The 12378-nt window shown below is 50.3% G+C and overlaps 1 protein-coding gene across 1 annotated transcript in view; it reads right to left on the bottom strand.

Moving 5' to 3' along the window:
• Window positions 1-12378, bottom strand: part of LOC116981584 (zinc finger protein 208-like) — a 111946-nt gene that overhangs the window by 2335 nt on the left and 97233 nt on the right. Inside the window, exons 3-4 of the mRNA XM_033034707.1 lie at window positions 10028-11088; window positions 4687-5512 (exon numbers count right to left, since the gene is read on the bottom strand). Coding sequence (XP_032890598.1) covers window positions 4687-5512; window positions 10028-11088 — 1887 coding nt within the window. The remainder of the gene's footprint in view (window positions 1-4686; window positions 5513-10027; window positions 11089-12378) is intronic.

The raw sequence follows: 12378 nt of genomic DNA, 5'->3' as shown, positions 1-12378 counted from the left end.
TGTGAATGTGACTAATAAAATACCTTTGATACCTTTGAACTTTTAACTTCTTGCTTACCACTCTTTCAATGTTACTTGTTATTACTTGATTTCAAGACACGGTCTAACCTTTCTTAAAGTGTTGATAACACTTTTATATGCTGCAATCGTGTAAAGAATGGAGACAAGAGCAAAAAAAGCATCTCCAAGATGAATCTCGTGAACAGAAGGAACAAATTGATAACTTGCGAACCTTAGGAAAGAGATTTGAAGATTGAAATACTGGAACGGAAAATGAACGAAAATACTCGGGCACTCGAGCAATACAAGACTAAAAACATGGATCTGGAAAACAGAAGCCGTCGACTGAATCTGCGAATTGTTGGTTTGCCTGATAATGTTATAAAATATGCCTCTAAAATGATAAAGGAGACTTTCAACATCGACCACTATGAAAATCTTCCAATTTTGGATAACGCACACAGGATTGGGAAGAAATCTGGTCTCCAAGATAAACCGAGACATTTGATTGTTCGGTATCTCTTTTTGCAGATGAAGGAGAATATCCTCCGAGCAGCAAAAAAGTTGGGCATGGTTGAATGTGCAGGATGCAAGTTTTGGTTTGTTCCTGATTACAGCCGTGAGCTTATGGGATTGAGAATGCCTTTCCATAATGTTATGTCTGAGTTGGATGAGTTATTCTTTAATTACTTTTTAGAATTTTAGTATGATGGTATCAAACCATAACTTTTACCTTCTCTAAGATACTGTTAATTTCATGTAATGGTATTATATATTAACTTTTAAGATCTTCTTTGTTCGCTCATCTACTTTTAAAATGTCCATCGAAAGATTTTTCCCCCTGTCTTTCGACTTCTGGAGAAGGGTTTCTCCAGATCAGTCTGGAGAAGAGTTTCGGCCCGAAACATCACCTATTTCCTTCGCTCCATAGATGCTGCTGCACCCGCTGAGTTTCTCCAGCATTTTTGTGTACCTTCGATCTACCAGCATCTGCAGTTCCTTCTTGAACAAAGTGAAGCAGTTCTTGTTTTTCATAGTTTGCACGTATTTTGACCTTGGATAAACAATATGAAGTAGCTAGGAAACCTGAACGGAAACCTCTAGGGACTTTGCGCCCCACCCAAGGTTTTGTGCGGTTCCCGGAGGTTTTTGTCAGTCTCCCTACCTGCAACCTCCGGGAACCTGAACTCCAGGGGTTTCCGTTCAGGTTTCCTAAGTGGGACAGGGGCATTATTAGCATGCACTTAAGAGACTAATGCAATTGTCAAGAAAGCTCATCAGTGCCTCTACTTCCTGAGAAGATTACGGAGAGTCGGTTTGTCAAGGAAGACTCTCTCTAACTTCTACAGGTGCACAGTAGAGAGCATGCTGACCGGTTGCATCGTGGCTTGGTTCGGCAATTTGAGCGCCCTGGAGAGGAGAAGACTACAAAAAGTAGTAAACACTGCTCAGTCCATCATCGGCTCTGACCTTCCTTCCATCGAGGGGATTTATCGCAGTCGCTGCCTCAAAAAGGCTGGCAGTATCATCAAAGACCCACACCATCCTGGCCACATACTCATCTCCCTGCTAACTTCCCGTAGAAGGTACAGGAGCCTGAAGACTGCAACAACCAGGTTCAGGAATAGCTACTTCCCCACATCCATCAGGCTATTAAACCTAGCTCGGACAAAACTCGGATTAACAACCACTTTCTGTTATTTGCACTTTATCAGCTTATTTATTAATGTGTGTATATATTTATATCATGGTATATGGACACATTTATCTGTTTTGTAGTAAATGCCTACTGTGTTCTGTGTCCTATACAGGGACACATGACAATAAACTCACTTGAACTTGAGACTCGCTACAGTATGCAGCAGAGTGCACAATTTCAAGCTGAAAAATGCAAAAGCTCCGTACCAATGGGAGGGGGGACACCCTCCACCCACCCCCCCGTCGCTACGCTCCCTCGGGCTTGGTCTCTCGTAATTACTCACTCCCAACTCTCACCCAACGTTGGCAGACCTGCCATCCCTTGCCATCACTCTGGGGAATCTGATCAGCCGCCGCCCGCGTCAGTTCCAGAGGTCGGGGGGGGGGGGGGGGGGGGCGAGTAGGAAGACAGATGGGACGACAGACGGCACAATGGGCTAAGTGTTCGGCTGGCAACCGGTTCGAATCCCGCTTGGAGTGCATACTGTCGTTGTGTCCTTGGGCAAGACACTTCACCCACCTTTGCCTGTGTGTGAGTGATTGGTGGTGGTCGGAGGGGCCGTAGGCGCAGATTGGCAGCCACGCTTCCGTCAGTCTGCCCCAGGGCAGCTGTGGCTACAGAAGTAGCTTACCACCACCGAGTGTGACTGAGGAGTGAATGAATAATGCGATGTAAAGCGCCTTGAGTATTAGAAAGGCGCTATATAAATCCCATCCATTATTATTATTAGGAAGACTTTCCGCAGAGACCGTTCCCTCCTCAACCCCATGGTTAACTCATCCCTTCCCACCCAAACCCCTCCCCCCTCCCCAGGTCCCTGCAGCCGCACAAGTTGCAACTCCTGTCCCTGTCCCTCCTCCCTCCATTCTGTCCAGACTTGGCGGCTTTGGTTTTGTCTTCACCCCGTTATTGTGAGTTTATATATTTATATAGGACCGGCACCGTCCCCAGGTGACGGGCCACCGTGTCCCCGAGGGGCCGCACCGATTCTCCCCGCAGCCGGGGGCCGCTCCTCAGGCCGGGCCTCGGTGTTGCCTGATCCCGCGCCCGGATCCCCGCTCCTACCCGCCGCCGATCCTCCAGAGCCTTGGCCGCACCGCTTCCGGGTCTCTCCGCGCCTGCGCGCTTGGTATCGCCTGCAACATAGGGCGAGTTCTGGGGCGCGGAGGTTTCTGGGTAAAGAGGGCGCCATGGACATGACCTGAAATCACCGGCTCAGCGTTCCCCAATGGACAACAACCACTTGGTCCTTGTGTGTGGAGGGTGTGCAGTCAATTTAACCACAGAGACCTCTCACAAACGACACGATCCACTACTTGTGAAACCCATCGCACATACAAGTGCCGGAAATTCCAACTATGTTTCTCATGAAAGGGGGAGGTACAGCAAGACCTGGGAGTCCTTGTACACCAGTCACTGAAAGTTGGCTTACAGGTACAGCAGGCAGTGAAGAAAGCTAATTGAATGTTGGCCTTCATAACAAGAGGATTTCAGTATAGGAGTAAAGAGGTTTTTCTGCAGTTGTATTGGGCTCTGGTGAGACCACATCTGGAGTATTGTGTACAGTTTTGGTCTCCTAATTTGAGGAAGGGCATCCTTGTGATTGAGGCAGTGCAGCATAGGTTCTCGAGATTGATCCCTGGGATGGCGGGATTGTCATATGAGGAAAGATTTAAAAGACTAGGCTTGTATTCACTGCAGTTTAGAAGGATGAGGGGGTTCTTATAGAATTATAACAGGACTGGACAAGCTGGATGCAGGAACAATGTTCCCAATGTGGGGCGAGTCCAGAACCAGGGGCCAGTCTTAGAATAAAGGGGAGGTCATTTAAGACTGCGATGAGAAAAAACTTTTTCACCCAGAGAGTTGTGAATTCCCTGCCACAGAGGGCAGTGGAGGCCAAGTCACTGGATAGATTTAAGAGAGAGTTAGATAGAGCTCTAGGGGCTAGTGGCGTCAAGGGATATGGGGAGAAGGCAGGCACGGGTTATTGATAGGGGACGATCAGCCATGATCACAATGAATGGCGGTGCTGGCTCGAAGGACCAAATGGCCTCCTCCTGCACCTATTGTCTATGTTTCTATGAACCAATGGCAGTTTTCACCTTCCCTGAGCAAACAGAGGAAGAAATACAAGAACATTCATCAGAAGAGAAAGACTGGCAGTAACTAGATGGACCGAATGGCCTCTCAATGTACATTGCATGCAGAGAGACACAGGGTTTACAACAGAACTTATTTATTTGTCACTGATCCAAGATATGTGTAGTAATATATCAGCAGTAACCATAGAGTCCAACATCAGCAGTCACTTGTGGATGCAACAGGATTTAACAACTGGGGCAAACTCCTTGTATGTACGCATACTTGGCTAACAAAATTTACAATTCGATTAATGACAGTGGCGCAGCGGTAGGGTTGCTGCCTTACAGTGAATGCAGCACCGGTGACCCAGGTTTGATCCTGACTACGGGTGCTGTCTGTACGGAGTTTGTACTTTCTCCCCGTGATCTGCGTGGGTTTTCTCCAAGATGTTCGGTTTCCTCCCACACTCCAAAGATGTACAGGTTTGCTGGTTAATTGACTCGTGTAAATATTGTCCTTAGTGGGTGTAGGATAGTGTTAATACGTGGGAATTGCTGGTCGGCGTGGACATGGTGGGCCGAAGGGCTTGTTTCCGCACTGTATTTCTAAACTCTAAACAAACCAGGAACCTATTTAAACTTTCTCCCCCAGTGTGAACGAGCTGGTGTATCAATTATTCAGATATTCGAGTAAATCCCAGCCCACGCACTAAACAGGTGAATGCTCTCTCCCCAGCATGAATTCTCTGGGGGGGGGGGGGGGTCACCCAGTTAGACTTACTGGTGAAACCCTACCCATGGTTGGGAGAGGCAAATGGTTTCTCCACAGCGTGAATTTGCTGTTGGGTCTTCAGGTGAGAAGATTGAGTGAATTTCTTCCCACACTCAGAGCAGGTGAACGGCCTCTCCCTCGTGAATTCTCTGGTGTTCCAGTAACGAAGATGACTGAGAGAATCCCTTCCCACACTCAGAGCAGGCGAACGGCTTCTCTCCAGTGTGAATTCGCTGATGGAACTTCAGGCTGCTTGCTTGAGTGTATCCCTTTCCACACTCGGAGCAGGTGAACGGCCTCTCCCCGGTGTGAACTCGCTGGTGGGACTTCAGGTAGCTCGCTCGAATAAATCCCTTCCCACAATCAGGACAGACAAATGGTTTCTCCGCAGTGTGAACTAGCAGGTGGGATAACAATTGGCAAGATTCGGTGAATCCCATCCCGCACTCAGAGCAGGTGAACGGCTTCTCCCCCGTGTGAATTTTCTGGTGTCTCAGAAACGGATATGAACGAGTATATCCCTTCCCACATTCAGAGCAGGTGAACGGCCTCTCTCCAGTGTGAATTCGCTCGTGTCTCTGTAACTCAGATGATTCAATGAATCTCTTCCCACACTCAGAGCAGACAAACGGCTTCTCCCCCGTGTGAATTATCTGGTGTCTCTGTAACCCAGATGAACGAGTAAATCCCTTCCCACATTCAGAGCAGGTGAACGGCCTCTCCCCTGTGTGAATTCGCTGGTGGGTCTTCAGTCGGTACGATTGAGTGAATCCCTTCCCACACTCAGAGCAGGTGTACGGCGTCTCCCCTGTGTGACTATACTGGTGCCTCTTCAGTAGGTACGATCGATTGAACCCCTTCCCACAATCGGGACAGGTAAACGGTTTCTCCACAGTGTGAACTTGCTGTCGGGTCAACAGGTGGGAAGATTGGTTTAATCCCTGCCCACACTCAGAGCTGGCCAGTAATGTCTCCATGCTGTGACCTGTCTGGCGTCCGGGCGGATCAGCTGACGCAGTGAATCCTCCCACACGTTCAGGCGCCGGTGAAATAAACGAGTTAGAGATTCCTGAACATCAACCCTCTGCTTCTTCTACCCTGTAAAAAGAGTTGACCATAAATTAACAGGTAAAGATCTGTCCGGGTCGGGACCCTTCCTCTCACCGGTCAATCCGTGCATTCGATGCGCTCACGCCGCCGGGGACCGCACCGATTCTCCCCGCAGCCGGGGGCCGCTCCTCAGGCCGGGCCTCGGTGTTGACTGATCCCGCGCCCGGATCCCCGCTCCTACCCGCCGCCGATCCTCCGGAGTCTTTTGTCCACGGACCGCATGCGCGCCTTGGCCCCACCACTTCCGGGTTCTCCGCGCCTGCGCGCTTGGTATCGCCTGCAACATAGGGCGAGTTCTGCGGCGCGATGGTTTCTGGGTAAACAGGGCGCCATGGACACGGTCTGAAATCACCGGTTCAACGTTCCCCAATGGACAGCAGCCAGTTCGGGTTGTTATGTGAGGTATCAGCAGCGCGCTGAAGTGATCAAGTCTTGAAATCAAAATACTTCAAGGTGCCTGGAGTTTAAAATAAAGTACTGATAGTTCTTCACACAGTTCTTCACGCATTTTTCACACAGAGAGTGGTGAATCTGTGGAATTCTCTGCCGCAGAAGGTAGTTGAGGCCACAGTTCATTGGCTATATTTAAGAGGGAGTTAGATGTGGCCCTTGTGGCTAAAGGGATCAGAGGGTATGGAGAGAAGGCAGGTACAGGATACTGAGTTGGATGATCAGCCATGGACAGATTGAATGGTGGTGCAGGCTCAAAGAGCCGAATGGCCTACTCCTGCACCTATTTTCTATGTCTATGTTTCTATGTTTCTGCACCACTTGCATTCCTCTGGAATCCTGTGTTTTAGAAGTCGCGTCATAACACATTAACGTAATCGCTTGCAACAGAGGGCGAGTTCTGGGGCGCTGAGTTACTCCAGCACTTAGGGTGGAATGGTGGGAATAGCATAGGGGGACAATGGACAACAGCCAGTCCGTGGTGTTACGCTGAGCAGTGATTCCCAACCCGGGGCCATATACATGGCAAATTTCAGGGGGGCCACAGAAAAATTTGGGGATTTAGGGGGCCACAGGTTCAATGAAGGGGGCCACTTTTTTTCCGCTAATAATGTCGGGGGGGGGGGGGCACAGAAAAATTAAAGAGCCCAAGAGGGCCATGAGCTAAAAAAGGTTGGGAACCACTGATGTAGAGTGTCAACAGCGCGCTGAAGTGATCAAGTCTTGGAATCAAAATTCTTAAAGGTGCCCGAAGTTTAAAATAAAATACTGACAGTTCTGCATTCCTCGGGAATCCTCTGTTTTAGAAGTCGCGTCATAACACATTAACGTAATCGCTTGCAACAGAGGGCGAGTTCTGGGGCGCTGGGTTACCCCAGCACTTAGCGCCCTATTGCATAAGGGTGGAATGGTGGGAATAGCAGAAGAGGACTAGGACTAAGTGGGAGGAGAGTGTGGGTGAAAGACGCCTGATTAGTACGGGTATCAGAGGCTACGGGATGAAGGCAGGTGAATGGGTTTGGGAAGAAAAGATAGACCAACCATGATTGAATGGCGCAGTAGACTTCATGGGCCAAATAGACAATAGGTGCAGGAGAAGGCCATTCGGCCCTTCGAGCCAGCACCGCCATTCAATGTGATCATAGCTGGTCATGCCCAATCAGTACCCCGTTCCTGCCTTCTCCCCATATCCCCTGACTCCGCTATCTTTAAGAGCCCTATCTAGCTCTCTCTCCTCGTCTTCGTTCTAAATGGCTTACCATTTATTCTTAAACTGTAGCCCCTGGTTCTGGACTCCCCCAACATCTGGAACATGTTTCCTGCCTCTAGCATGTTCAAACCCTTAATAATCTTATATGTTTCAATAAGATCCCCTCTCACCCTTCTAAACTCCAGAGTATACATACCCAGTCGCTCCATTCTCTCAGCATATGACAGTCCCACCATCCCGGGAATTTACCTGGTGAACCTACACTGCACTCTCTCAATAGCAAGAATGTCCTTCCTCAAATTAGGGGACCAAAACTGCACACAATACTCCAGGTGTGGTCTCACTAGGGCCCTGTACAACTGCAGAAGGATCTCTTTCCTACTATACCCAACTCCTCTTGTTATAAAGGCCAACATTCCATTCGCTTTCTTCACTGCCTGCTGTACCTGCAAGCTTACTTTCATTGACTGATGAACAAGGAGCCCCAGATCCCATTGTACTTCCCCTTGACTCCATTTAGTTATCTGCCTTCCTCTTTTTGCTACCAAAGTGGATAACCTCACATTTATCCACATTAAAGTGCATCTGCCATGCATCTGCCCACTCACCCAACCTGTCCAAGTCACCCTGCATTCTCATAGCATCCACCTCACAGTTTACACTGCCATCCAGCTTTGTGTCATCTGCAAATTTGCTAATGCTACTTTGAATCCCTTCATCTAAATCATTGACATATATTGTAAATAGCTGTTTCCTGTTTGCCCACCAATTTTCTATCCATTTCAGCAGTGTACCCCCAATACTATGTGCCCTAATTCTTTCCACTATTCTCCTATGTGGGACCTTGTCAAATGCTTTCTGAAAGTCCAGGTAGGCTACATCCACTGGCTCTCCCTTGTCCATTTTCCTAGTTACATCCTCAAAAAATTCACCTTCGTAAATCCATGCTGACTCGGACCGATCCTGTTACTGCTATCCAAATGTGCCGCTATTTCATCTTTTATAATTGTCTCCAGCATCTTCCCCACCACTGATGTCAGGCTAACTGGTCTATAATTCCCTGTTTTCTCTCTCCCTCCTTTCTTAAAAAGTGGGATAACATTAGCTACCCTCCAATCCACAGGAACTGATCCTGAATCTATAGAACATTGGGAAATTATCTGCAATGCATCCACGATTTCTAGAGCCACTTCCTTAAGTACCCTGGGATGCAGACCATCAGTCCCTGGGGATTTATCAGCCTTCAATCCCATCAGTCTACCGAACACCATTTCCTGCCAAATGTGGATTTTCTTCAGTTCCTTCGTCACCCCAGATCCTCTGGCCACTAGTATATCAGGAAGTTTGTTTGTATCCTCCTTAGTGAAGACAGATCCAAAATACCTGTTCAACTCATCTGTCATTTCCTTGTTCCCCATAATAAAGTCACCAGTTTCTGGCTTCAAGGGTCCAACTTGGGTCTCAACTATTTGTTTCCTCTTCACATACTTAAAGAAGCTTTTACTATCATCCTTTATATTCTTAGCTCGCTTACCTTTGTACCTCATCTTTTCTCCCCGTATTGCCTTTTTAGTTATCTTCTGATAGTCTCCTTTAGCGTTCCTGCAGCTGGAATCCCAGATACTGTACACTAGGCTGGCAGAACTGTAATTTTCCCTGGGATACTTTATGCTCTCTTTCGGCCAAATGTTGCAGCTCCTGCATTTTCAATAAATTGAAAGTGATCCCCAAGCTTTCTGCTGGTAGTTTACATAACAGAAGCTTAGAATTTTTCTAACACATAACCAGTAAAAAAAACTCTCTCGACTTGGCTTGAAAACCCAAAAGATAAATATTTCATGAAATAAATAACTTCATACAGCTGAAAAAATCTTTACAAAATATGTTACCTGAAATGTCTCTTTGCCTAGCACTGTGTGCAAACAGCACAGAAAAGGTGATTGATAAACTGATGACAAAAGTACCATTACCTAAACTCTAGTTTGACTGCCGCTTTGCCTGACACTTTCTTGGTGTATCTTTGGTTGAGCCAGTATGGGAAGCTGGTCGGTGATTGGTCGCAACGCTTCCCGGAGACTTTGCCTGATTGGCCGCCAAGTGACTGGCGCATTGTGATTGGACGCAACCTCCTTAGAGACAGCGGTTGATTGGCCGTCAAATAATCGGGCACAAAATGAATGAAAAATAGGAAAACACAAAAAATCGGAATTCCGATTAAAATCGGAAGCCTGTAATTTATAGGGAAATTAAAGGAAAATGAAAAGCGGAGACTTGGCAGATTTGCTTCGAGATTTTATTGGGGGGGTTGCACGTAAGGTCACCGGGTCAAAGGGCTTGACGCACGGAGCCGCTCAATCCATCTGGAGGACATCGCAGCTTCCGGTATATGTTGTTAATACACGAAACCCATACTTTCCTACCGGTTAAAAAACGCCAAAATGGTGAATTTTTGCGCTGTAAATAATTGTAGAAGTCGGGTTAACCGTGAGAGACATGTACCCAACTTCAGAATTCCAAAAGTGAAGAGAAATGAAGGTAAAGAGAAGCGAGAGCTGAAGAGACAACAACAGCCAAAGTGCTTGGCGAACATTGACCGTGCAGATATCGACATTGAAAATATTGGGAATTATCGCGTTTGCTAGCCAGTGTGGGTGCGCTGGTGCTGCAGCAGCTTGGTGGAGCAGGTGAAGCCCTTGCCACACTGGGCGCAGGTGTAGGGTCGCTCGCCGGTGTGGGTGCGCTGGTGCTGCAGCAGGTAGTTGGAGCAGGTGAAGCCCTTGCCGCACTGGACGCAGGTGTAGGGACGCTCGCCGGTGTGGGTGCGCTGGTGGGACAGCAGCCTGGTGGAGCAGGTGAAGCCCTTGCCGCACTGGTCACAGATGAAGGGACGCTCGCCGGTGTGTGTACGCTGGTGCTGCAGCAGGTAGTTGGAGCGGGTGAAGCCCTTTCCGCACTGGGCGCAGGTATAGGGGCGCTCGCCGGTGTGGGTGCGCTGGTGCTCCAGCAGCTTGGTGGAGCAGGTGAAGCCCTTGCTGCACTGGGCGCAGGTGTAGGGGCGCTCGCCGGTGTGGGTGCGCTGGTGCTGCAGCAGGTAGTTGGAACAGGTGAAGCCTTTGCCGCACTGGGCGCAGGTGTAGGGCCGTTCGATGGTGTGGGTGCGCTGGTGCTGCAGCAGGTTGCTGGAGTTGGTAAAGCCCTTGCCGCACTGGGCGCAGGTGTAGGGCCGTTCGATGGTGTGGGTGCGCTGGTGCTGCAGCAGGTTGCTGGAGTTGGTGAAGCCCTTGCCGCACTGGGCGCAGGTGTAAGGACGCTCGCCAGTGTGAGTGTGCTGGTGCTGCAGCAGCTTGGTGGAGCGGGTGAAGCCCTTGCCACACTGGGCGCAGGTGAAGGGGCGATCGCCAGTGTGGGTGCGCTGGTGCACCAGCAACTTGATGGGGCAGGTGAAGCCCTTGCCACAGTCGCTGCAGGTGTTGGGGTGCTCCCCGGTGTGCAGGCGCCTGTGCGTCTTTAGGTGCGTAGACGACTTGAATACTTTGCCGCAGTCGGAGCAGGTGAAAGGCCGCTCACTGCTATGCACCCGCCGGTGCTTCTGCAGCCCCGACAACTGGGAAAAGCTCTTGCCGCAGGTGGAGCAGCCAAAGGGCCTCTCGCCGGAGTGCACGCGGTTGTGCCGCAGCAGGTGGCTATAGCGGCTGAAGTTCTTGCCGCACTCTGAGCAGTCGAAGGGGCGTTCTCCCGTGTGCACCCGCTGGTGGGTCTCCAGCTCGCACGGGTACTGCCAGGCCTTGCCACACACGTCGCACTCATAAGGCTTCTCCATTGTTCCCCGTCATGTGGTCCTCTGCCGAAGCTCAGCCCCTAGAAGCTCAGTCCGCATACCGAGCAGATGGGGGGGGGGGGGGGGGGGCTCACCGGCACCCTGGCCGCCCACGTCCCTGTCTCTCCGTCCACAGCAACAACTCCTAAATCGTGCAGGAGGGGAACACAGAGGGTCAACAAGCTGGCAAACAGGAAATAACTAACGCATGAACATTACTAGTGCTTGAAGGGGGGGGGGGGAGGGGCAGGGGGTGATGGGAGGGATGGAGGAGGGGGGGGGGGAGAGATGAGCAGGTGAGGGGGGGTGATCCCCCCCTCCCTCCCGTCCTTCCCCCCTCTTTACCGGGTGCCCAAATATCAGGAGTGTGGGGATAAAATGAAGCCAAAACCTTCAGATAGTCGAATAGGGGCTGCAACCTAAGGGGTGGGAATTAATAAGCTTTGGCTTCTTCCTGCTCCTTTTCGGACACATATGATTTCATTTATTTATAGATATTGTGTATGACACTTTATAAATAATTTTGTTTTGTTTTTTGTATGCTGTTTCACACTTGCTTTTTATTCTTTTATTCTGTTCGAAATAAATAATAAAAATAACATAACATAAAATAAAACCTCTGGGAGGACCAGCGGCGCTGCACCGAGCCCTTCGACAAACAGGGGTCGCTGCAGACAGAGAAACAAAGACGGCTCCTCGGGTCAGCGGCTGCAGGATCGCCCTCGGGAAGCGAGGAGGGAGGAGGGGGGGAGGGGAAAGGACTCGGGGCCGGGCGGCGGCGGCGGCGGCTGTTCCCACCTGAGCTTCCTCGTACCGTCGGCCGCGGCGACGCATCAGAGCTGCACTACGTCCTCACGTGACCGGCCACCAGGTCCCGCCCCCTCCCTCAACCCCCCCCCCCCACTGACGGACAGCGTCAGCGGCCAATGGGAGCAGGTTCCGTCTCCCTCGGCCCGACGTCACAAACGACCAGGTACCGCCCCCTTCCTTACGTCCGGCCAATCGGAGCCGCTTCACCGCCCCCGCCGCAGGGGACCGCGTCCTATAGGTCGAGCCTTAGCCCCACCCCGCTGACAGACAGCGCCCTTCGCCAATCGGAGCCAGCCGTCCCGCCCTACCAACGGTTGCCAGGGCATGTCCGGCCCCCGCCCCCGCGGCTCCTACACCACGTGTGGGGACAAAACCTGAGACAAAAAAGGGAGGGGGAAGACTACAAAATGCTGCAGTAACTCAGCG

Source organism: Amblyraja radiata, chromosome 15 (genome assembly GCF_010909765.2).
Source record: "Amblyraja radiata isolate CabotCenter1 chromosome 15, sAmbRad1.1.pri, whole genome shotgun sequence".
Lineage (NCBI taxonomy): Eukaryota > Metazoa > Chordata > Chondrichthyes > Rajiformes > Rajidae > Amblyraja > Amblyraja radiata.
The sequence above is the reverse complement of the archived record's forward strand: the minus strand, read 5'-3'. Positions and strand labels throughout refer to the sequence as shown.